This window comes from Fusarium sambucinum, chromosome I (genome assembly GCF_050947815.1).
Source record: "Fusarium sambucinum isolate potato_lamoka chromosome I, whole genome shotgun sequence".
NCBI lineage: Eukaryota > Fungi > Ascomycota > Sordariomycetes > Hypocreales > Nectriaceae > Fusarium > Fusarium sambucinum.
In genome coordinates this window covers 698,178-722,548 of record NC_139294.1, presented here as the reverse complement: position 1 = coordinate 722,548, position 24,371 = coordinate 698,178, and the positions used below count along the sequence as shown (strand labels likewise).

General features: G+C 49.3%; 8 protein-coding genes across 8 annotated transcripts; 3 read left to right on the top strand and 5 right to left on the bottom strand.

Moving 5' to 3' along the window:
* Positions 1 to 503: 503 nt before the first annotated feature.
* FSST1_002956 (concanavalin A-like lectin/glucanase domain-containing protein) lies at positions 504 to 1,451 on the top strand (the record flags this gene model as incomplete). Its single annotated transcript, XM_083228991.1, has 1 exon — positions 504 to 1,451. One exon carries the CDS (start codon positions 504 to 506, stop codon positions 1,449 to 1,451), a length of 948 nt encoding a protein of 315 aa, XP_083086386.1.
* A 154-nt stretch (positions 1,452 to 1,605) lies between these two features.
* Positions 1,606 to 2,744, bottom strand: FSST1_002955 (uncharacterized protein; the record flags this gene model as incomplete). The annotated part of the gene is made up of 3 exons (XM_083228990.1): positions 1,606 to 2,024; positions 2,088 to 2,388; positions 2,445 to 2,744. The coding sequence occupies 3 exons, from the start codon at positions 2,742 to 2,744 to the stop codon at positions 1,606 to 1,608; spliced, it is 1,020 nt and encodes a 339-aa protein (XP_083086385.1).
* A 410-nt stretch (positions 2,745 to 3,154) lies between these two features.
* FSST1_002954 (Alpha/Beta hydrolase protein) lies at positions 3,155 to 4,666 on the top strand (the record flags this gene model as incomplete). Its single annotated transcript, XM_083228989.1, has 1 exon — positions 3,155 to 4,666. One exon carries the CDS (start codon positions 3,155 to 3,157, stop codon positions 4,664 to 4,666), a length of 1,512 nt encoding a protein of 503 aa, XP_083086384.1.
* Positions 4,667 to 5,072: 406 nt separating this feature from the next.
* Positions 5,073 to 7,952, bottom strand: FSST1_002953 (uncharacterized protein; the record flags this gene model as incomplete). Its single annotated transcript, XM_083228988.1, has 2 exons — positions 5,073 to 7,845; positions 7,903 to 7,952. The coding sequence occupies 2 exons, from the start codon at positions 7,950 to 7,952 to the stop codon at positions 5,073 to 5,075; spliced, it is 2,823 nt and encodes a 940-aa protein (XP_083086383.1).
* A 2,191-nt stretch (positions 7,953 to 10,143) lies between these two features.
* FSST1_002952 (Isy1-like splicing factor) lies at positions 10,144 to 10,930 on the bottom strand (the record flags this gene model as incomplete). The annotated part of the gene is made up of 2 exons (XM_083228987.1): positions 10,144 to 10,872; positions 10,928 to 10,930. 2 exons carry the CDS (start codon positions 10,928 to 10,930, stop codon positions 10,144 to 10,146), a joined length of 732 nt encoding a protein of 243 aa, XP_083086382.1.
* Positions 10,931 to 12,695: 1,765 nt separating this feature from the next.
* FSST1_002951 (dolichyl-diphosphooligosaccharide-protein glycotransferase) lies at positions 12,696 to 14,298 on the bottom strand (the record flags this gene model as incomplete). Its single annotated transcript, XM_083228986.1, has 4 exons — positions 12,696 to 13,124; positions 13,245 to 13,942; positions 13,996 to 14,106; positions 14,157 to 14,298. The coding sequence occupies 4 exons, from the start codon at positions 14,296 to 14,298 to the stop codon at positions 12,696 to 12,698; spliced, it is 1,380 nt and encodes a 459-aa protein (XP_083086381.1).
* A 450-nt stretch (positions 14,299 to 14,748) lies between these two features.
* FSST1_002950 (NADH:ubiquinone oxidoreductase subunit NDUFA3) lies at positions 14,749 to 15,037 on the top strand (the record flags this gene model as incomplete). Its single annotated transcript, XM_083228985.1, has 2 exons — positions 14,749 to 14,935; positions 14,994 to 15,037. 2 exons carry the CDS (start codon positions 14,749 to 14,751, stop codon positions 15,035 to 15,037), a joined length of 231 nt encoding a protein of 76 aa, XP_083086380.1.
* Positions 15,038 to 15,400: 363 nt separating this feature from the next.
* Positions 15,401 to 24,100, bottom strand: FSST1_002949 (uncharacterized protein; the record flags this gene model as incomplete). Its single annotated transcript, XM_083228984.1, has 5 exons — positions 15,401 to 15,454; positions 15,534 to 20,414; positions 20,461 to 23,428; positions 23,774 to 23,877; positions 24,074 to 24,100. The coding sequence occupies 5 exons, from the start codon at positions 24,098 to 24,100 to the stop codon at positions 15,401 to 15,403; spliced, it is 8,034 nt and encodes a 2,677-aa protein (XP_083086379.1).
* Positions 24,101 to 24,371: the final 271 nt, after the last annotated feature.

Sequence of the window (24,371 nt, the reverse complement as noted above, 5' to 3'; positions counted from 1 at the left end):
CTCTTTACCGCCAGCACAGCCCCGAGGAGCAGCACCTTGGCAAGACATGGATTTAATTCCTACAGACCACCTAGATTCTTGAACAAAGTGCCCTGCAGGGCTGATGAGCCAAGCAGAACTGTTATAAAGAACAATGCCAAGCTCCCCGTCACCGTTACATTCAGGAGTAAATCGGCCGCCCAACTATAAGCTCGTGGGTCCATCGCCATGAGTTTAATTTCCTGCCGCGACAAGGTATCTGATCCCTCGAGTCTAATCACACCTATGGCGGCCAGTTTTGCGCGGCAAGAATTCATTTTATTTTGTCTGTCCATGGGACTTTGGTGCTGAACCTTGGAAGTTAACGTTTATGGGTCAATCGGATCAGAGGACTCCATACTCTGGGGTTGTATTCTACAGGGGAGCAATGGCGAGGAAAGAAGATCACGGACATATATAAAGTTGATTGATGATCCAGTCTGGAATAACTTCACTCACCATCAACTCACCCATCAATCTTCATCATGCCTTCCAACAAGTCCATCTTCGCATCTCTCCTCGCAATCGCCCCTTTGGCAATCGCCCAAGACCCAGCATGCGATTGCTACATGACAGAAGGTCAATACTACAAAGACCACAGTTTCTTTGACTTTCGCTCTCTATCCCAACACGCCGGTGTTCCTCCCCTGATCGACTCAATCCAGGGCAACGCCGAAGCTGGTTTCACATCAGACTTCTTCAACTGGGGATCCGACTTCTCCAAGACATGGGGTGCTCAGAAGTGGAACAACGGCAACAAAGACTTCCCCATGCAAAACACATACAACAACCTCTACATTGAGGAGAACAACGATCAGTCTCCTGCTAGTGATACTTGGTTGACTATGCGGACGGCTCGTCACAATGGATTCCAGACTGCATCCGAGTTTGAGAGCATGGTCAAGCATCAGTATGTTTCTCTGCGCATGTACGCACGTACAAAGGGTTCTCCTGGTGCTTGCACAGCCATGTTCACATACCTCGCCGGCGAAGACCTTGCGTCTGTTCAAGAAGCCGATATCGAGGTCCTCACCAAAGACCCTCCCAATGTTATCCACTACACCAACCAACCCTCCTACACCGAAGCAGGCGGCGAGGTTGAAGGCGCTCACCTCGGCGCTGCCCTCCCTGAGGGTATTACTTGGTCTACTTGGGCCAAGCACACTCTTGACTGGACCCCTGATACTACCATCTGGAGAGTCAACGACAAGGAGCTCTGGCGCAACGCTTTCCAGGTTCCTCGTGATCCTGCGACGCTTAGCTTCAATGCTTGGAGCAATGGTGATACCTGGACTGGTACTATTCCCGAGGGCGGTGCTGCTTACCAGCAGATCCAGTGGATTGAGCTTTTGAGTGGACGCACTGATGGTGCTACTTGCTCGAGCGTTTGCAGTGTTGACAAGGGTGAGCCTGGTAAGGCTGTGCAGGTTTAGAGAACTGCATGCTTACTGGTGATGCTCGGTCAACGTTTCACGTATATATTTAGACACACGATTGTTAGACATGATATACTCATTACCCTCTCATTGATAAAGCTAGTAGCTCGAGTAATACTGCAGTCCATTTTACAGCCTTGAAAGTAATTCCTTAAACAGCCCAGTAGACATCAATCTTGACCGATTCCACATGATTCACCCACGCCGAGAATCTCGCCTTGGCCCATACAGTAATCACATCTCCCATCTTCAAGTCCCTCACAAACGATCCATCAGCCGTGTCTCGGCCTCTACCCGTCTCCTTTCTCATCGCCTCCGCAGCTTCAGACTCGGGCTTGATGTCGTCTTGCCATGTCCACGTCACCACATGATCCTGCCACGTACGGTGAGCTGTCTTGTTGTGCTGGATGACCCATTTGTCTTGGGGTTGCAGGGGATGCGAGTAGGCCATCCTTTCCTTGGAAATTGGTTCAATCTCTGGGTAGAGAGGACGAAGAGCGCAGACGGGAAGAGGTACAGCTTCTGAGGTGTTGGATTTGTACCGGACGTCGTATGTGCACAATGGATCACCTAGAGATGTTAGTGGGTGCGCAGATAGTAAACATGCGACGCCTTCAAATCTGTTTGACTTACATGTCTGCTCAGCATCAAACTTCTCCAAACCAGCCTCAAACCACGTCCAAGACCCATTATAAGTCTTTCGATTCTCCGGCTCACTACACCATCCCTGATCATGACTTCGAATGGTAAACACCACCTTTCTCACAGGATACTGCAACTTTGGCGTAGGATAATTGGCCAATCCGACAAAATAGGGCTTCTCATGCTCCTTCTCCAACTTTTGAGGCTTCGCTTCAGTCATGTCATACGCCAGGATCTCAGCAAGCGCTTGTCTGCCTTGAAGACCAGTTAGACCCACAGGGTAAGACCGAAGCTAGAGATAGTGTTAGTCTGGACAGATCCTGATCCCTCAATGCTGACAATACATACAACAAATTTGTTCTGAGTAGGACTTCCACCGTTGACAGTCAGAGGATTCTGATGTTGAAGTTTAAAGTCAACCTCGTTGCTTGAATGAGCCCAGTACTCTGCGAAATCGAGGATAATATCGACAACATCTGGAGGTAGCTTCTTTCCCTTTGAGAGCATGATTCGTGCAATGACTATGTCGATGGGAGTGATCTCATCTTCTGGAGATTCTGGCTCTTTTCCCTTGTCGTCTGATCTGTCGGTTGATGGGAGCATACTTTGTAGTCCCTCGATGACATTCTGGGGGATACTTTGAGCCATGATGATGTAGGCGATGATGAATCCGAGAATATATTCCAGCATGAATTCTTAGGAGCAAAGTAAAAATAAGAAAATAAGAAAATAAGTTTGTCAGTGACTTAATAAAAGAAAAAAAGGTGCCGCGTTTAAGCTTGATTTACAGAGGCAACAGCTTCACACCCCCATTCACAGCCACAGTTCGTCGAGCTACGTCAATGTAACACGTGCTATCTTATCTCTCGAGTCCGAGGGGCAATTTCTTATCTTATCGCACGTGCAATGGCATCATCCGGCGTATATCCCCGTTCTCCGTCCGATCCCCCGCGCATCGGAGGGTCCCATTGCAACTAAAAAACGTCCGATTACCTATCCTCGATTACAAACAAGATGCAGTTCAAGACATTCTTTCTTTTACATATTCAATTCCCGCCATGATGAGGTCTTCACGATCTCTCGCTGCGTCAACTCGTCAGCTTAGATCTGCCTTTAAAATCCAACCTCGTACTCTCTCACCATCATGTCTTGTTCTCGGAACTCGCAAGCTTCATTGCTCTACGATCCGGAAGTCGGGCGTGGCTTCTAACCCTGCCATGTCCTTCCCCTGCCTCGATGCCTTAGAATCACGCTCTGCGAAACTCACAGACGACGATACCGAACCCTCTTATACATCCGGCGCGACATTGAATTACCACCACAAGGAACCCTTCCTCCTCGACTGGGGTGGTATCCTTCCAGAGTTCAACATCGCTTACGAGACGTGGGGTGAACTCAACGCCGACAAGTCCAATGCTATACTCCTACATACCGGTCTATCCGCCTCGTCGCATGCGCATTCTACAGAAACAAACCCCAAGCCGGGGTGGTGGGAAAAGTTCATTGGACCTGGTGGTCCTCTTGATACGAACAAGTACCATGTTATCTGTACAAATGTCATCGGCGGCTGCAATGGTTCTACAGGACCTAGTAGTGTCGATCCTGGAAATGGTGAGCGCTACGCAACTAGGTTTCCCATTTTGACGATGGACGACATGGTTCGCGCTCAATTCAAGCTTCTTGACCATCTCGGTATCGACAAGCTTTACGCCTCTGTCGGTTCCTCCATGGGCGGCATGCAATCCCTCGCCGCAGGAGTACAATCCCCCTCTCGCGTCGGTCGCATCGTTTCCATTAGTGGATGCGCACGCTCCCATCCTTACAGTATCGCCATGCGGCATACTCAACGACAAGTCCTCATGATGGATCCCAACTGGAACCGCGGTTTCTACTACGGCAAGGTTCCTCCTCACGCAGGAATGAAACTCGCCCGAGAAATCGCAACAGTGACATATCGTTCTGGACCAGAGTGGGAGCAGCGTTTTGGTCGTCGTCGTGCGGACTCGAGTAAACCACCAGCTTTATGTCCCGATTTTCTCATCGAAACGTACCTCGACCACGCTGGTGAAAAGTGGTGTCTGAACTACGATCCCAATAGTCTTTTGTACGTTAGCAAAGCGATGGATCTTTTCGATCTCGGTATTGAACACCAGCGCGCAACGCACGCCCGTCGTCAAGACCGCGAAAAGAAACTTGCTTCGGGTGAAACTTCTCCATTGTCTTCCGACGCAGCCTGCAGTCTCACCCTTCCCAACAAGCCTTATGAGGAGCAGCCTGGATCTCACCCTGATCCCTCAGACCCCAACGTTGTACCTGGTTCACGACCACCTGAGGATCTAATCCATGGACTCACCCCGCTACGTGACACTCCTACGCTAGTGATGGGTGTCGCAAGTGATATCCTTTTCCCTGCATGGCAGCAGCGCGAAGTAGCTGAGGCGATTCGTTTGGCTGGTAATCGCAACGTGACACATGTTGAGTTGAGCGAGGAGATGAGTATGTTTGGACATGATACATTCTTGTTGGATCTCAAATACATTGGCAACAACCTACGCATGTTCCTTGGTTAGTCAACGTATCAACAATATTGTAAAAATTGGCGTTAAATTTTGTACTATACAATCACATAATTAAATTCACTCTACGCATCACTTTGGATCTTTTGTCAATAACAATCTTGTGAAACCAGGCTCAAGGCCCTGGATATCTATTCCTTAGACATTAACCACTAATCATGTCCCGATGATTATGAATATATATTTACATAAGAAGAGAAGAAAATAGGGGACGGGGTATGTGATGATCTATAAGCGAAAGACACGCCAATATGCAAAAGAGAAAAAAATATATAGTCAAAGAAATGGTGCGATAAGTGATTGACAGTACGCAAGAAAAAGTCATGAGACGTCTAGCCTCTTTTTTAAAAACCCAACAGACGCTCCAGTGTAATGAGATTCCAAGAAATAAATAACTCAATTAAATGAATCCAGGGTTGTTTGCATCAACCACAGGGTTCGGAGTTCTGATCTTTACAGGCTCTGCAGAGAGTGGCACCGGGACTGTGATGGGGTTCGGTCGAGGGGGAGCTCTCTTGGCCTCGACGCGAGTCCTGCTACGATCTCTGTCTCTGGGTTGCACAAAGTCCGCCATGACGGGTGAGATCAGCGGTCTGCCGCCTTGACTGGGCTCGGGTCGATCGTAAGGTCCTTGAATGTCAAACATCCGTGCGAAATTCTCACTCGAGTTGGAGATTGACTTTTGCAGTGAGGGAAACGAAGGCGATGGCAGACTCGGTGAGGTATCAGAGATGGGCGAAGAGGCATATTGGGCGAGGCGTGGACTCAAGGAGGAGTCGGTAGCTTGTGTAGGAGAACGAGCGAACTGGGCTCGGAAGGGTGAGAGAGCAGCTGGGATAGCAGACTTGTGTGCTTCAGCACGATCAAAGTCGTTCCAGTTGGGAGTACTTGGCGCTTCGAAAGAGTCTAGAGCTACTGGTGATTCATTCCTGGGTGGAGGATACACGGGAGGCTGGCGACGCTGCTTCCTTGGCTCAAGACCGAAGCTCCCAGGGCTTTGAGGCTCAGGCTGTTGAGGTCTACGTCCTCGTGGCAGGCCCTTCTGGATAGGGAATTCACCTTCCATAGGACTCTGTTGCAGAAACGGGCTCGTTGTTCTGGGCGGCTGGGGAGTCTGTTGAAGGAATGGGCTCGTTGTTCTGGGCGGCTGGGGAGTCTGCTGTAGGAACGGACTGACCGTTCGTAGTGGTTGAGGGCTGTATGCACGGAAGGGACTCGCTGCTCGAGATGGCTCAGAAGCTTGTTGGAGGAATGGGCTTGCTGTCCTTGGCGGCTCAGGAATACGAGCAGCGCGCACAAAACCACTATCATCAAAACCGGGTCCAACAGCACTCTTTGGTCCAGATCCAACAAGAGGAATAGTTGCCGAGCGTTCAGCGAGAGGAGCAGGAACTCGAACGGGTCGACCAAGCTTTGGCTCAGAGTCAGTTCGTGGACGGAGACCGCGAGGAGGAGGCTGGAGAGGTAGATTCATAAAGCTTGGGTCGGGGCTCGCAAGTGTATCGGGTGTTGCGCTCCTAGAGGCAATGTCGGGAGTGTTGCTTCTGCTGTTACCCCTACTGTTGCCAGGGTTCAATCGAGGTGGCGGCACAGGAGGAAGAGGAGAAGAAGGTGACCGGTATGGCGAAGGTAGAGGTTTCGTAGGCGGAGAAGAGTTCGGAGGCTGGTATGCCTTGTACTGCTTGGGTGGAAATTGAGGTGAAGGTAGGACCGGCTGTTGGAATCCTCGTGGGGGAGACCGAGGGAACTCGAAATCATGTAGTGGCGGCGAAACTTCACGACCTGGGAAGGAAGCCAGAATGGGAGACGGCCCAGGTGAGTTTTGTTGAGGTGGTTGCGAAAGCGGCGAAGGCATGGGTGAACGCAAAGGCGAAACAGGTCGCATAGCTTGTAGAGGCTCTGATAGTTGACCAGGCTGAAGGATCTTGGGAGCTTGATGAATTGGCTTGGACTGCTGAGAAGGTTGGGGCGTCTGGATACGAGGAACCTCCTCTGCTGCTGCGGATGCCAGTGAAGATACCAAAGATAAAGGTGACATGGCATCGCTAGCTGTTCGGGTTCTGGTCAAAGCCGTATCAAGCATGCTTAGACTGGGACTCGACTGCATAGTCCTGAGAGGGCTCGCGGTTCTTGCGCTTCCAAGAGGACTGGCAGTCCGAGTATTTGCGAGCAGGGGCTTGACATTCGTATCGATCGGGCTCACTCTGCCTTCGCTGGCTGTGTCGATGCTCTTGCCTCCAATGCTACCCTTCCTGACAGTATCACCAAAGTCGAACCCAGCAAAGTTTCCAGCAAGACCTTCAGCCATGGGCTTGGGACTATCACGAGGATCCGTCTCCATAGTAAAGCTCGATTTTCTAGGCATGTGAAATGTAAATGTGTCGCGCTTAGCTGAGACATTACGTATCACAGGAGACTCCCAGGTATCCTCGCTACGAGCAACCGAGACAGCTGGGCTGGGAAGAGACATAGGACCTGCAGCGCTAGGCTTCTGGAGAGTGGGTGCGGTGGGAACGTTCTGACGGCTGCTCGAAGGTCGATTGTCGGGAGAAAAGGATCGCTCAGCGTTGACGATGGAAGGCGGAGGAGATGGACATCCATTGTTGGCAGTGGGAATGGGACTCCTAGCCCTCACTTCCTTGATTTCGGTTCCGAGATTAAATTCGAACTGTTCAGGGTGACTTCCGAGATCGTCGTGGGGCGTTGAGGGTATACTGCTGACAGAATCCTTTCCAAAGTGAATATTAAACGGATTCGATGGCTCTCTTATTGATACAGCTGTTCCAGGACGTGTAGGTGTACCGGGTCTGTTGCCATCTGCCTTTACAGGGCTAGGCGCAACAAGACTTGTCGAACTTCCATTGCCAAAGCGTGTGTTGAGCTGCATATCCGAAGAGTGGAATCTTGGGTTTCCCATTCCTGGTGCTCGCGGGGCACTGAGATCAACCATGGAAGAAGCGCCTCCTGCGCTGTTCATATAGGGCACGCGGGTCGGGGGTTCAAGTTGAGAGTGTGATGTACCAGGACGAGCGAGATTTGGACGGGAGAAGTTGCTCTGTCGTTTGATCTCCCTTGCGGTGATTGTGGTGATTGTTTCGTACCCACTATCATTGCTGTTGTATGTAACATTGTGATGTAAATGTTGTATTTGCTTTGTCGCTAACTTTTTGTCCCTGCGAGATTGATTGTAAGCATCTCCTTGTCTGAGTGAGGGAGGGTCAGTCGCTTACTGTGACTTTTTCCTGTCGCCTCCAAGTCTGAGGCCAAAGAAGGACACCATCTCGAATATGAAGAGAGTGGAGAGAAGACGAGATGATGACCTGTTGAATGTATCATGAGCAAGCGATCATAGAGAAAGATGATGTAAGGTTGAGTCTAGGTTCTCTTTCTTTGCATATTTCTAGAAGACCAAAGACCGAACCATTGCCCATGGAAGGACCAGAGTGGACTTACCGTAAAGTAGTAGGTACTAATGACCTAGGGGTCCCGCTCAACGGGGGGCTTAATAGGGAAGCGAAGGTAAGAAGAATAGCCTAGGGATAGCGCACAGGCGTAAAAGTACCAAGTGGGTTAATTTAAAGGAATCAATGTCCAATTTTAGACAATCATCAAAATGACGAAAGACAAAAAAGATTCAACTGATGTTCATTACAGTTTGAATTGAATCTCTCTCTCACTTATCCCAAGAAAAAAAGAATTCGTTAGAAAGGGGCCGTATAAAGCGTTAGAGATCGTTGTTGATGTAGTCCAATCAAGACAGTTTTGAATCCTTAGTGTGCTGCAAGCTTAAGAGCTAAGAAAACGCAATGCAGGTACAAAGAGACAAGCTCAGGGGCTCGACTTTTTTTCTTGTCCAATCTGTTGTCGCGGGGTGACTTTTTTTTGAGTGATCAAGTCCTCTTTTTGATGGAGTTCGCCTTAAAGGAAATAGGGGAAAGCCAAGAATAGACAAGACTTGGACTATTTTTTAGAAAGAGAGGAAAAAAGAGGAGAAAAAAGAGACACGAAACTGTCTGATCAACAAAAGGTAAGAGAGAGCTAAAACTGATCGTCGAGGCTGAAAGGAGTGGAATTGAGGGACTGCGCCTCAGATACTGAGTAACAAAAGGAGTGTAATGACGGACGAGAGGATATGATGCAGGTAATGAAAGATACCCGAGACATAGACATAGACAAAGAAAGGAACAAACGGCAGAAAGACAAAGACACGGCAAGGCGACACAGACAAGACGTGCCAATGTCGATCCCTAATGAAACAGCGTCACATTCCCCTTAGTCGCGCGCCAATTCAGTACATGCATTAAAATGCAGTAAACTAGACTTGGAACTTTGATGGGAATTATGGATCATCAACTACGAAATTCGGTTCCCAGCCCAAAAAGATCGAGATGTTGATTACGCCAATCTATTAATTAGAGTAGATAGATAGATAACCCACGTTTTGCGGTACATTATATTTAGAATTCCTTCATTAAATGATAGATCTAATCATTTCATCTACTCTAGCGAATATTCAAGACTCCCACTCTCACCTGAGTATCTAGGTGGCGTTCCCTCTTGTCATCTCAGGGGTCCTTGTCACTTGTCTACAAGGGTCTCTTTTCTCCTCTTAGGGGTACCCAATAACGATCGTCATACAGTCTTTCCGAAAAAGATCTTTTTTCTCTCTGATGCTTTTAGTTTATCTCGCTTCGTCACTAAAGCATTGGATACTGGATAGGATACGCTATACTGTTGAAACAAAACATCATGCAACAATGCAAGTTTCTCCGTCCGCGTTATTTCCCCGGCACTTCAAGTTTCCGTTGACGGTGAAAAGTACAAAGTGGAATTCTCTGGAAGAAAAGGGTATACTACTGCTTCGGTATATCCGTCCAGACTGTGAATGGGTACACTTCAACTTTAGGCGTCTCAAGATGTGGCAAGCGAGATGGTATGCCCCAGTCGTCTCAAACTCGGTTCTGTTTGACGTCTTATGCCATTGACATGAAATCGTTCGTTGGTGTTGTATAAACGAGGGGCAAAAGATGAATTCAACCTAGCTACATTGGAGTCACAGGGGGTTCAACAGCGAAACAGTGATGCAGGTTAGCTTCATCTATAAAAAGGCTATAACTCTAGGGTAAAAGAGATAGATGGAATAGCGGTTTGATATATAATAGATCTTGTTAGTTCTGTCTTAATAGTCAAAGAGTTCTATTACTTCAAACCATGCACAAGTAATACCCTAGACAAGAACACGTCTGAGCGTTAATAAATCTCAAACCGACTACACAAACCATAGCATTTTATACCATCAGCAATCAACTTCTTTACTACCCTAACGACAGATAGGTATCGCAACAAACCAATGCGCCTGCAAAATACATGATGAGCCCTTCCCAACGCCATGAATGCCAACTACCTCTTCTTTAAATCCCTGTGCCATGTCAAGTCCATCTATATGATTGTCCGTTGTAGCAAGACACACATCATAGCTGCTCAAGCAACTTTCTCCTCCGTCGTTCAATCAACTCCTCCTGCACCTCTTCCAACGTTGGCAAAACCCACGTATTCCCGTCCCCGGTATCTCCAGGCAAAGCCTCCCATCCATCCGGTACATCCCTAGGTCCCGTCTTGAGCATGTGGTCCACAGCTTGTCTCTCCTTCTCAGCTTCATACGCGAGTAATTCCTCATCTTCTTCACCAGGCGCATAACCGTAATACGCCGCGTCCACATTCCTCCTCATATCATGTCTCTCCTCAAGCGGCTTCTCATCACCCTGATTCTTAGCCGCTTCAAACAATTCCTTGACTCCAGGAAGATCGCGCGCTCTTCCAAAGTACTTGTAACCTTTTCCACTACCGGGTATTTCACGCCCTTGATCATCGTAGATCTTTCCTCCGCCGCGCATGTAGTTTGGACCACCGAGATTACGTATCTGAATCTCCCACATGTGCTTTTCTCGCATGAGCTTGTTGATCTCGTCGTTGAGGTCGCGGATCTGGTAGTCGCTGAGGATAGGTTCCTGGATGCGTGACATTTTTCGGGATATCTCTTTGAGGACTTGACCGCGCCATTTTTCGCAGGCGGGGATGGTTTGGACTTCGGTGATGAGCTTTGGTCGGCGTGTGCGGCCGGCGTCGATGATGCCTAGGTCTGCTGCTTGGGCTTCGCGAAAGCGAAACAGCATAGACTGTGCCTTTTCCGAGTTACGAGCCTGACATTGTTAGTTTGAAAGTCACAGAGACTGTCATTTGAGAAGGGTTTAGTACCATTTTGAAGGAGCTGCTGCGACAAGAGGATAATAGCGAACAGAGTAATTGTGAGGTGTTGATTGCGACCCAGCTAACCCCAAGTCAAGGAAGTTTTCCCAGCCACCTAGCCTCGTTTAGAGCTTCCGCCTACGCCACAGCGCCACAGTTTGAGCTTCCCCCAACTTTCAGCCTGGTCTTTCGCGCGCCGCAACGCGACTTGGAATTTTAACCATCATGAGATTCATCTGACAACTGCCTGCCAGCTGTCAACGACCGTCAACCACAAAGAGAGAAGAAAACAATGAGCGCCGCGCTAGTAATCACTCTTCACTCTGGAGTATTATAAATAACCGCCTTCTCTCTGATTTCTCTCTCTCTTTCTCCTCCTCTTCATCATCGCCTCGCATCTTCGACTGCGACTTCAACTGCGATCTATCTTGCTATACCACGAATGCTTCGACATTCACATCATCGCTGACCGACAGCTTATTTTCTTCTACTTCTGTTCCATCATGTATTGGTCCGACGAAGGCAACGACTTTGGCCGTTCCCCTCCCCGTTCAATACCCTTCGACATCTACGACAGCGACACTTGGGGACCTCCCCATCACCACTCCTCTTCCCACCGCGGTCAAGCGGCCGTTCCCCGTCCCTCCAGGTAAGGTAAGTATCACGCGTCACTCCTCTGCTTTTACTTTGCCTTGCTTTGCCTTCCTCCTTTTCGTCTTGTTTCTTGTTTTTTTCGTTTCTTGGGTTTGGTTTTTTGGACATTAGACGGGGTCGGCGTTTATAGACAGGTTGCTTTACTCGTTTGTTTTTTGTGCTTATTTTGGACTTTTTTTTTGGGGGGGTTATAGAGGCGGCGTCAGGAGTCTGGCGTTATTTGCTTTCCCTTCCCTCCCCGTTTGTCGCACTCACCTTTCACACCACACTCCCTCTTCACACTCAAGGTCTGCTGTGATGACAACCGTTCACACCGAGCTTTAGGTGATTCCCCTCTCTGTGTACGCCCTCTTGGGAAACTCAGAGTAGTGGGAATGTGATCCTACACAAGAACAGAGATCTGAGCAGATCTTTACCCTTACCTTCAACCCCTTTCATTCATGTTTTTTCTTCTCTTGCAGTTTTTGTCTATTGTAGCCGCTATGACGGACAATACCATTTCAAGTGAAGCAGGAACTTTTTCTTTATCAGCAGACCTTGCGTTGGCTGTGGGAATTGAAGAATGCTTGTGATTTTTAACACATAGTTTTCAATCGGAGCAGGCTTGACAGAAGCTATAGAGGAGGGACTGTTTGTTTGGAGGATGAGGTGGGGAGATACGAATTATGTTTTGCCCGGTGATGATCAATCGACCAAAAAGCCAAATTTGCAGGCAGCAGCGGTAGGCTTCACGTTACGGACGGTGGCAAGGGCTTTGCCCAACTATCGCGAGTTGTCAGTGAGAACCCAAGAGAGCTAATCTGAGGGCCATAACATATTCGATCACATGTACCTTAGACACAGTCACATAGACAGTTGTAGAAAAGAGAGAAGTGCATAATCTATAGTTTACTTTTGATCCTGCCTGGTAACAAAAACATGGCCTCTTTGCTTTAGGGTATAAAAAATAAATGACCTAAAGTCAAAGCCTAAGAAGCACAAGGCGACCTCATAATTTCGTCCCTTATGCCTAAGCGGCTAACTTTGCTGGTACCCGAGGCTTGTTCTACACTATAATGTTGTACGATTTCTCTATCGATGTCATTAAAACAATAGCCGGTACTTTCATCCTCCGCCTCTTCCTCTATTGTGTCGTCCTCTTAGTGACCCAGTCCTTGGGGACTGGCTTGCTGTACAACCACAAAATGCAGAAGACAACGAAACCGAGAATGGTGGACCAAATGCCAGCGATGCCAGGCCAAGCGCCATTGATACTGTAGCTTCGATCATACTCGTCATGAGCTAAGTGGCGGACGCTGACGGTGTTCTTTTGTTCGACGTTGGTTAGGAAAACCCGCTTGTAATTGACCATGAAGTTAAAGATGCCGTGTTGATCGGGCAGGGTGAAGTTAGTTGAGTAGATGGTTTCATGGTCGTTGACGTGAATGGGTTTCAATGAGAGGCGGTAGAAGGGAGAAAGCATGGAGAATTCAAGCTGGACAAAGTCGCCTTCGGGGGTGTGATAGGGTTGCCAGTTATTCCAGGCGTACTCGGACATGGAGATGTTGTAAGACTAAAGTGCGTTAGCAGAGATCAATTGGGAGTCTTTGGGAAAGTCTTTAGGAAAGCCCTTAGGAAAGACCTTAGGAGTCCTTAGGAGAATCCCAAGGAAGGGCGGACGGGTTGAACTTACGACATCATTCTTGACACGGTACATCTCAGGGTTGGTCTCGTTGCTGCCGTCGAGGCGGTGCTCAATCGAGTTTACACGCAAAACACCAAGCTCCTGGAAAGTCCAAGCACCCAAGTTGGTGACAAACTCGCGGTTGGCAGGGAACTGAGGCTTACCACCCTTTCGAGCAACCTTTGTATCAAAAGCCTTATCCTGGAGCATCTCGGCGGCGCCAATGACAGTAACGCGCGCAGAGTTGCGAGCCTGAAAGACGGTGACGAGGTTGAGCTGTCGGCCAGCAGCAAAGAGGTCATCGGGCTCGATGGTCTTGTTCTGCTCCTTGGGGTTGTAGATGTAGGCTGTAGGAGGGGAGCGAAGGACGGGTGTCAGGAGAGCACCGTTGCCGATTCTGTGGCCGACAGCATGAGGAACTGAAAGGAATGCGCCAGGAATCTCAAAGTAGTCCTTTCTGCCGGGGCGGAGGTTGCGAGGGGCCTCGAGAACGAGAACATCGTGGTCCTGGGCGGCGGAAATGGTATCGAAGGTGAAGTGGTCGACGACCTTGCCGGTGCGCTCCTCGGGGAGGATGATGTCGAGCTCCATGAGGACGGCGTCGATAGTGGAAGGCACGACATGGGTGGAGGACATAGTAACAAGAATGTTACCGCCGGCATTGATGAATTCGACAATGAGCTGGGGAGTCAGATTGGGTCCAAGACCTGCGCAAGAGTTAGCATACTCTATCAACACCAAGAGACCAAAAATGACGAACCCTTAATCTTGGTGGGGAGGAAGACGAGATGATCATAAGTCCTCTCTCCGTGAAGGAACAAAGCTAGGCTTTCGGTCTTTGGTGATTCATACGTGATCTCGTATCCTCGCTCTATCAATTGTAAGCTCCAGACTCGATAATCATCAATGGGGGATAAATACCAGACAAGTCGCGGAAAAAGGTTGTGTAGGCCTCCTTGTCTTTTGGACTGTCCAGCACAACCAGCATACGGTTGCCAGCTGTGCTCACGGCCGAAACCAGCGCGGCGAAGAGAAAGAGCACAAGGCTCAAAAGTGACCGCATTCTGGCAGAGATAACAATGGCGAGGAATGTGGTTGATTTTGTTGTTGGGTTGTGGTCAGTCTCTCTGCGAGGTGTAAGTTGACGGGACGAGGCGTGGACAGCTTGCGCTTTAGACGAGTAGAGCTCTCTCTACTCTAGAAGCAGGTACTACTGGAGGAGAGCTTGCGTTTTGGGATACGTAGCCTTCAGTGGGGGAAGTGAAACACGGTGCACTAGACTTGTTGTGGAAGGATCTGGTCTCTAAAAGGTTAGAAGGCAGGTGTGCGGGACGAATAATCCGACACCTTCGGCTTGGTTTTTCCGCTCCTGCGATTGGACCGTTGCTTTGGATAGCCAAAGCCCATCATCACCACCAAAAGACCCGACGATAAACCACCTCTCGTCAATTGAGTACGAATCGCCCTCCTACTACGCTATACTCACGGCTAACGTCGTCCCGTACAGGTCATCATGTCCGCCGCACCTTTCTTCTGGCAAGCTCCCTTCAAGTACTGCCGCTGGGCAGCCCGCGAGCGTCCCGCCCTCTTCTGGTCCGTCATCATCGGCGCTGCTGGTCCCGTTGCCATGCCCATTGTGCCTCCGATCCGATACTACTTTGGCGACATTGATGCGCCTCCGGTTCCCGTGACCTACCCTAGTGCGTTTCTCTCCAGGTTGGGTCCAATGGTATACGACGAACTAATCTCCCAATGTAGTTCCCACTGGTCCCAGGAAACAGCTCACCGGCTACGACGATTAAGATCTCGAATTAAAGACAAACAAGGAAGATACACGGCTCGATATGGCAGAAAAGAGGAAGCGAGCACACAATATTGTACAAACTACGGCGTCACAAGAGCAGAACTACAGCGGAGGCGGAGGAATATCATAGAGGAATTCAAGGGACAAAGAGTCGACGTCCAAAATTTACCAGCAATTGACGCTCCAATTCGATTTTCTACATCCAATCAATCAAGCCGTCCACCGATGACAACATATGTATATACGTCGTGCGCCCACTTGCGCGAGCCAACGCTTTTCTAATATGCGGTTTAAGATCAAAACAGGGAAACGCCACTAGTGATGAACACATCCTCTTCCCATTTTCTTTAATTATACGAGACTATTGCGGTTGTTGCGTCGAACTGATGTCCGGTTCGGGAGGGCCAGACTCTATCTATCCCTGCTCAGTAGATTCCATTCGTACTAAACCATGTCAGTATTGGGGCTTGGGAGAGAAAACTGGTCGTACTTACAACTCTACCGTCATCATCACCTGTGTACACGCATGTTGGCATTGGGCTGATACATGTCATGCCCGCCTCTGTATTCGCGCCCTTTTCGTGCTTGTAATCCACATGATCAAGCTTCCTCAGCAGCTCTAGAGTCCACCGGCTGCCGACGATGCTACGTCGCCAGACATTGACTATACCGCGCTTGTGGCCTGTAAAGATCAAGTAATTGTCAAGCCACTCGTTTCCAGCGCCCTCATAAAAGGCACAAGACTGGATGTAGTCATCTTGGTCGAAGCAGACGTTTTGTTCCAGAAGCAAAGTGCCGTTGAGAGTGTAGAGTATCACGTTCGGACCAGAGCAGAGAAGAATCTCGCCCGAGATGTCGTTGATACGAGCAGATTCGACAGGGCGCACCAAAGGCAGCTTGCGAATGAACGACAGCCGGTTAAGATCCCACAAGAACGCCTGCCCATCTGTAGACACAGTCAAGAGCGTGCTGAAAGCCTTGCTAACCGCAATTGTCGTGACTGGGAATTTGTGTCCAAAGAGACTAGACCTTGGAAGTAACTCGACTGGTTTGCCATGGCCAGTCTGAACTGCGTACACTGAGACGACGCAGTCCTCGCCAGCGGTGATCAAAGTTTTGGAATCAGCAAAGCAGGCGCAAGAGATTTGTCCAATGTGGAGGTTCTCAAAAAGGCCAGCCGGCTTTGTCGAGTTAGCGATGCGGTCGTGGACGAGGATATGGTTTCGTGTTACCTTTCGATTGTCGCTGAAGAAGAAGCGAATGCTGTTGTCGGCATAGCCCCATTCGAGGAACTTGTCGTATGGCGGGAAATTGAGCCTGAATGGGGACGCACACAATAGGCGGTCCAGCTTGGATGCGTAGAGTAGGGACGCTACACGCTCGTGACTTTCTGTAAAGGGTTCGTCAGTCAAGTTTATAGATCGAGAAGCAGAGTCCATACCAAGAAGGGGATGCGGCAAGCAGCTCAAAGAAAACACATTCGTGTCCAATCGTCGAACGGGAGATCGGACATGCTCTCTAGCAGGGTGCGACTTCATAAACACTTGATGCGGCGTTTGTCCAAAGTTATGAATAACACCAGCCAAGATGGCTCTCTCCTTTGCATCAGTAATGCTATCCAAGTCCGTCGCACCTCGGTACGAAAGATGATGGAACACGTTGAGGTTCTCCACAGCCGCCTCGCCTCGCTGCTTGAATCCAAAGATGAGATCAATCCACTGGTGCAGATTCTCACTCACGTAGGGGCTTTCCAGTGCCTCTCTATGCTTGGCGATGAATATCCTTGGATCACCCTTGGCCCATGGGGGAAGCTCAACATGGTCGACCTTAACGCCGTTGCTTTCACGATTGCCAAAGTTGTAGCCATTGACGTTGGTCAAGAATTCGGGAAGACAGTAAAACTCGGGGATGAGCTCCCTCACGTCAGTTTTGTTCCTGCACGATGCAGATTGCCATGCTTCTGGGATGGATTGGAAGAGACGATCTGCATGATCGAAGCTTCCGCCCTGAAGAAGGATGTAAGACTGCACAAAAGGTGGCAGACGGATCAGATAGGAGGACACGATCATGGCAGAAGAGTAATGTGTGCCATAGTGGAAAGGAACCTCTCCTATCTCTTCCAACGCATTGTAGCTCTCGACAAAGCCTCCAACTCTGTGTGGCGTCTGCGCGCCCATCGGTTTGGACAGGTCTCTGAATGTATTGGGGTCGTCAAGATCCAGATCCTCGCTGGTGTAATCTGCCAATACCCATGGGAACACTGGGTACTGGGTCAAATCGTTAAAGGTCCTACCAGCCATGGTATTTACCATCATGAGATAATGAAAGTTGGAGATTTCGCCCTTTTGCCATTTCTTGAGGATAGGGTTCCAAGGGGATGAGTTGAAAAAGGTGCCAAACTTGGACCCAAATCCTTGGGGCGATTCATCAAAGACCTTGAGAGACTCCAAGCGCCATGCATCTTCGGGGTTTGGGAGAGTGTTGGCGCCACTGGTGTGAGGTGCCTTGCTGAGCATCTTGATGAACAAATTATCCCGGACCACTGGGTTGATTGTAGTCAAGAGATAACTACGACCATCGGTAAAGAACACCTCGATCGCGACATCTCGGAAGAGGAAACGGCGTTTTGAGATACTGATAACATCGTGCCATCGCCAATGCCTCGACTCTTGTTCCTTGTTATTCTGTCGCTTCTCTGATGTCTTCGCATCAGTGACAATCTGGGAGAAAGGATCGCGCTCTTCAGGCGGAGCTTGCCAGACGTTAACAATATCTCCATTAGCACACTGGAACACGTTGTCCATAATGTAAAGCGCATCCTTGCCGATAATGAGGATACCCTCACATGCCTCCAGTCCGATGATACGTGATATATTGTATGCAGACTGGACTTGATCTCCGCGCTCTAGTCGTCGCATCACCTTGCGGTTCTTGTCCTCAAAGCCTTCGTCTCCTTCATTGGGATCGTTGGGGTCGTCAACAAGCTCAAAGTCGTCTTCGGGCGCGACACCAGAGGCAGGCTGCTCTGCAGGGTCGGTGCTCTCGGGCTCTTCGGTGAATCGAGGCAATTCGTTGTTACTTTCTAGAGGTGCGGGGGTGGCTGACTTTGTTGGCGACACTGCGGACGTAACGATCGAGGGTGCTGGGCTGGCCGATGTGTTGAGCCGAAGAGTCTGCAAAACCTCGCTCGCCTTTCTCTTTGGCTGGTATTCATCCTTGCTTGTCATAAAGTCGGGGAGAACCCTGAGTCTCATTCGGTTTCGTCCTTCTGTTCGGTCGAGCTTCCATTTGGGCGGTGCGGCTTCGCTAAACACTGCACCGGGTCGCATAAGGTCTCTTTCCATCTTCTTGTAAGCGTCGCTAAGAAACACAAGATCATCCTGTTGGTCTTGCATAATCCGCTGGTACTTGAAGTACTCCGAGTTGTAGATGCTCTTCATCCAGGCGCTGTTGCCGATGTCATGGCTGAGCAAGGTTTTCTCTGTGTTAATGTTCTCTGCATGCCACACTCTAAGTTTGTCTTTGCGTTTGGCCAACCGAACTTTGGCTGTCTCTGCAGTGCGTGCATTTTCTGAACTGACAAAATCTTCCCACGTCTTTGACATGCCGCCGAAAAACAGTACATCCAGAGACGGGCGATGTTTGTCAACCCACTCCACAAAACTTTCGTCATCCACGCTTGTTAATTGCTGAAAGTCCTTGGAAAGCTGCTTCTGGTCCGGCGACATGCATGAATGAATCAGCTCAATAGACTCCTCCGGTTTCTGCACCAAAATGATACGTAAAAAGTGGGCCGCTGCAGTTCGAAGGGGCATCTTGTCGCTGATGAGTTTGGTATAGAGCTGGTACCAGAACAGCTTGAGGAACTGGTGATCCTCGCTCGTGAAAGAGCCAAGGATTGACAGTTGCCAGTATGCCATCTTGCCCATGAACTGCTTAGCCTCTACCAGTGTAGTATCTGGACTGTCAAGGTCAGATAACCTTAGAAGAATTATCCTCAAAAGACAGAACCGGATGCTGTTGACAGCTTGGCTACAGAGTCGGACGCTCTTCAGTGTAGCAATGTCGGGGCGTTGCAAAAATTCGAGAAGCATCCCAATAAAGTCAATCATGACCTCGGCCCCATTCAAGAACCATCCTTCGAAGATAGCTTCAGACATGTGCTGACAAAGTCTCGAGAGGTTAGTCAGAACACGAGGTTCACAGATTGCCTTCTGATTATGTTGGATGTTCTTCTCCAATTGGCCAACCACATGCTTCAGGATATAACTCTCAAAGTAAGCTTGGTGTTCACGGAAGCCAGGCGGAACTTTGGTGAACAACCCAAACCCGGAAAAGTCTTTTCGCGAAAGAAGCTGATCCATGAAAACGCTCACCACCAATTCCATAAGCCCGTCCAAGATGTCGCTGCTCGGTCTCTTGCTAGGCGTTGACCTAGGCGATGGCAAAGCAGGACTCAGCCGAGCCTGGCTAGGACCAATGGGAGATTTCTGTTGAGTGAGAAGAACAAACGACGAGGCTCTCCTCAGGGGTGTACCCTTGGGCGGTGTCGACTGAGGCGACGGGACCGGATCAACGTTTGTTGTTCGCACGATTGGTGTAGGATGTGAACCACTACCACCAATAGGTCGAATAATCACATCTGTCCCTTCGAATGTTAAGGCCGTATCTCCAGAGTTCAACTCGGTTTCGGGCGTTACCGCATCAGCGCTAACAATGACTGGATAAAGCGCCGACAGTAACAATCTCACCCATTCTGAAGTCAAAGCAAAGTCCCTGAACTCCGTCGAGCGCTCGTGAAGATCAAGAAGGAAACGGATCACAGTGTGTAGAACACCTGCATAGCTTGCAACCCTTTCGCTGTCACGAGAGAAGTTTGAACGTGTTGCAAGAGCAGTGGTCAGGTTCATGGAGCTTGCTCGCGGTCGCATTTCCGGGCGGAGCTCTTTGGCGGATGCATGCTTTTTCAGAGTATGTGAAGACGGATCAACATACGTTGCTGGTGAATCTGGATCGTCCTGGTGTCTCATCACGTCCTTCAGTCCATGTTGCAACATCGCTGTAATGACAGACAAAGACTCGGGATACACAACCTTGCGCTTGCCAAATGTCTCCAGGATGTTGAAAAAGTCAAAGTTCCTGTCAAAATTGATCTCGGCGACGTCGTACCCAAACAAAATACTGAAGCAGATGGGCCATAGAGTTGGCATATCCCAGAATCGTTTGAGTCGGTTGGACATGATCACGAAACCTCCCGACTTTCCAGCGAATTTCGACGTGTAATTGGAGCCATGAGTAACGAGAAGTCGTGCCAAAATCTTGCAGCCGTGAACAACAACTTCCGGATCATCTTCAGCCAACAGGTACAGGAGCCACTGCAAAGGTTAGAAACGACTTTCTAAGTGAATGAGTCAATCTTACCTTGTTTGTCACCGTTCTGGCAAACTTCTTGATATGAGTAGTGTTACTCTTTTCGCACAGAATTCGCGAGTACATGCTGAGAACCTTGACACCAAGCTGCTTCTTGGTCAAGAACTTCAGACCAGAAGCAATCCCGGCTGCGGTTGGATCGGTTGGCGTTCCCCTCCGTCGTGGAAGTGGAATACCGGTTCTCGAATTAATTGAGAGAGCTCGCGGGCTTCTGTTGACAGGCAAAGGCTGGGAGTGGAAGGCGTATGTGATGAAAAGCGACAAGGATCGCATGACCTCTTGACTGAAGTTGGACGTGACAAGAATCTCAAAGGCGCCCATGAAATGCGATATTGTGTCTTCCGAAACGACCTCTCCTTTCATGGCATCTAGCAGCCTCTTGACGATTCTCATCCTGATTAGTCTCCTGCTGTTGAACTCATGGTATTTGCTCTTGACTGCGAATGTCACAAATTGTTTATAGTATAGCTCTTGAATCCGAGGTGCCGACTTGCGCCAGATATCCAGGTCGATAAGAAGGATGCGATATGCGAGGGGGTTAATGATGAACGACTCCATGGGCTCCACATGATTGTATCCGACAAAGCCAAGGATCAAACTAAGTAGCTGGAAGGCCAGTCGGTCGCGATCGTCGTTCGAGACCTGTAGTCGAGTAACCGTAGAGTCGCTGCTACCACGATCGTAGCCCAGCTTTACACGCAGAAGCATGGCCAAGATTCCGTATCCATTGTCCTTCTCTATAGCTTCGCTGTTTCTCCAGCTTTGACGAATGCAGTAGAACAGCATTTCTGCTGATCGTACTGTCTCTTCAATTGACGACGCTCGCTCAAAGAGCTTCAAGGCCAGTGGTGTGAAACCAGCGAGTCGCCATAGATTCTCGTCCAAGTATGACGGCACAGCGACAATCGGGTCGCCGCGAAATGATAGAAGACCTTGGACCCGGAACAGAGAGTCTGGAAGACTGGGGACAGCACAGTTGATAGCTAGAGGTGCACCCTCTTGGTTGGATGCCCTGAAAAGATTGCGAGCACAGTTTCGTGGGAGTGATCGCAAAAGTCCTGTGTCGTAGAATTGCACATTTTCAGGAAACGTAGCTGAAGGAAGAATGCTAAGTAAGATTTTGGATTCAGGTAGTAGTGAACCGGCTTTCTCACGGACAGCTCTGATGATGTCCGAAGTCTCGCCCTTTCCAGGATGTGCAATCTCGTTACGGAGGCCCAGGGTAGCAGATGCCTCATAGGTCTGGAAGCCACCCAGGCTGTCCTGGAAATTGCCCTGGTATCGCGGTCCCAAGCCGTAATGGACCGCGAGATAGTCATCGCTCAAAGCATCCTCGAACAGATGTGCCGAAGCAAGCGACCACCGCGAGAAGACGAGACCAGGCCCTATTTGGTTAGAAAGATCCTTTGGTGTACCGACGAAAGCCTGCACTGGGTTGGTCTTGTTCTGATTAGAGTTGAACGAGGCAAAACTGTCATGAGCACCAGTGGCCAGGGGCGGCAGATGAGGATAATTGCAGCGTATTTGCTCTGAAAATTCACCATCGACATACAATGACGCCTTGCTTGTAACCATCGTCTTTGGTCGACGATGCACAATGGCGATGTGATACCATTTCTTCTCCTTGAACGACACAGACTTGAAGCGCACGCTAGGCTTATTGGAAGTAACAGATGTTTGAAGGATAAAGTTGTGGGTATCTCTCTCGAGGTACATGAGCACAAAACATGACTGCGTGGAGTCAAAGACACCGAATATTGTTGTATGTGCAGTAGGATCGAAGCTGTCTACTCGAATCCATGCTGTAAATGTGTAACCCGCACTAGACTGCGGCGGAAACGATCGTCCAAGACTGGATAGTTCGAGCGACGAGTGGCCGTGTAGAGACAGGTCGAATTGGAAGAAAGGGGGGCCTGTATGTTTGTTTGTCATCTGTAAGCAGAATTCAGACGCCTCAGAGCCTGGTGTGGATAGTAAGAATTGTGTGTCGGCCGGTTCGTTCACACCCAAGTGCATGAGTATCTTGCAAATAGCCAATACCTTCTCTCGCTCAGGTGGGCTAAGAGCTGAATCGGCATTGAAGGCAACTCGGAGGAACTGCGATAAGGCGCCAGTCGAATGGACAGCAGCCCGGTTATATATAGAGACTGAGATGGCGCAGTGAATTGTCTCTAGGACGAGTAAAGAAGCTGGGTTTGCGAGGCCATCTTTCATTCGAGGAATAGCCGTCCAGAAACTGACGACTGCTCTCAAAATTTCGGGGTGCCGTATTATAGTCTTGGCATTGACGACTTCTCGCACGCCGGGCGTAATGTTTTCTGCAGACTTGGCCAACACCAAATCCCATTGCTCTTCGGCGCTGTCGCTTTCGTCTTCTTTAGGGGAGTTCTCGTCGTCCGGCCGTAGCGCTTGTCCGATGGATTGACAAAGGAGATCGAGTGCCTCATCGTCTAAGGAGAATGCGAGCAGTTTGCCAAATACATGACAACTTATCCAGGCATCAGGCTCAGCACCGCCTAATCCTATACTTGCAATGACTTGCTCCAAGGCCTCCCATCCGCCTCCCTCAACTTTATATTGGAAATAGCGTCGGTTTCCTGCATGCCCACGTAGGGCAACCGAAAAGAGATTCAGACAGTCTCCCACCAACTTAAACAGGGAAAGCATGTCGGCATCGCTTCTTTTATCGGGATCGTAATAGCCTGAAAAGGCTCGGAGAAGATTGAGTATTGTTTCGAAGCCGTCAGCATGTCGAAAGTCATCTTGATGGACGGGTGATCGTGTCGCAGATATGTGCTGTATAATATGTCGTAGTTTTCGCAATAATGGCGGCATTTGAGGGAAGCCATCTTGCTGGTGAAGGGTCGTATCGATACTGAGAGCTTCAAGTAAGCCCTTTAAGATTTCGAAGGACTTGGTTTGCGGTGGGTTCGAGGCCGAAGTGGACGACCGGTATCTTCTTGGTATTGATGTCATTTTCAGTGTTGCTTTTCGAAATCACTGGTTCATTCCAGAAACCGCCTCCCCCTGAGCCCTTCAAGGGTCCAGGCTGTTATCAGTCGTCGTCGGCATCGAAGAGTAAGACTTGTAACTTGATGGAGCTGCCAGCGCGGGGCGCATGAAGCTCTGGAGTGGGCGGAAACAGCGGTCACGGTACGGCCACAGTTGGTCTCTTGATAAGGTGCTTTCGTTGGGTATCGGAGGAAACGTATCGAGACTCGTCCAAAACAAAACACTGGGAGCTGAGAAATTAGCGAAGTTGTCGAAACAATCGGTCACCCACTGAACTGGAGCCTGCACTTACCTGTGCTCAATGCTGTAACTCAATGGGGGGTCAGCCTTGGAGAAGGGTGTGGCGGTGGTGTGGCGGTGGCCCCTCCCCTCCTCAGTTTTGATGGATCTTCTGAGCTGACGAAGCTCGAGTAATGCTATTGGAGTGACATGTACGCGTGCGCATGATTAAAGTTGTACACCCGCCGCGTAAAGTGGAGGGTACAGTGGAACAAGTTGACTGGTATTGAAGCATTGATTCAAGATGAGAATGCTGGACAGGATGGAACAATGGGATTCCTTATCTGATGCTGCAACTACCACTGACACTCACTCTACAAGTATCGCGTGTCGATGCCATAACGCGAAGCATTCAGGGGCAGATGCTTGTCTAACTGATGATAAAGGGCCGAAAGAGGAAACAATTCCCATAGCACAGAGTATTTGATCAAACGTCGCTTCATTATTAACCTCATCCTTGTTCTAAAGGTTTGCACACACTGACCAGTAGTCTCTAAGCAGAACTTCTACAGCAGCTACAGACCACCAGCGGACAACAATGAAAGCCATCACATATGCTTATTCCAACACACCAGACCCCTTGTCTTCAATCTCATAACCTCATTACCACG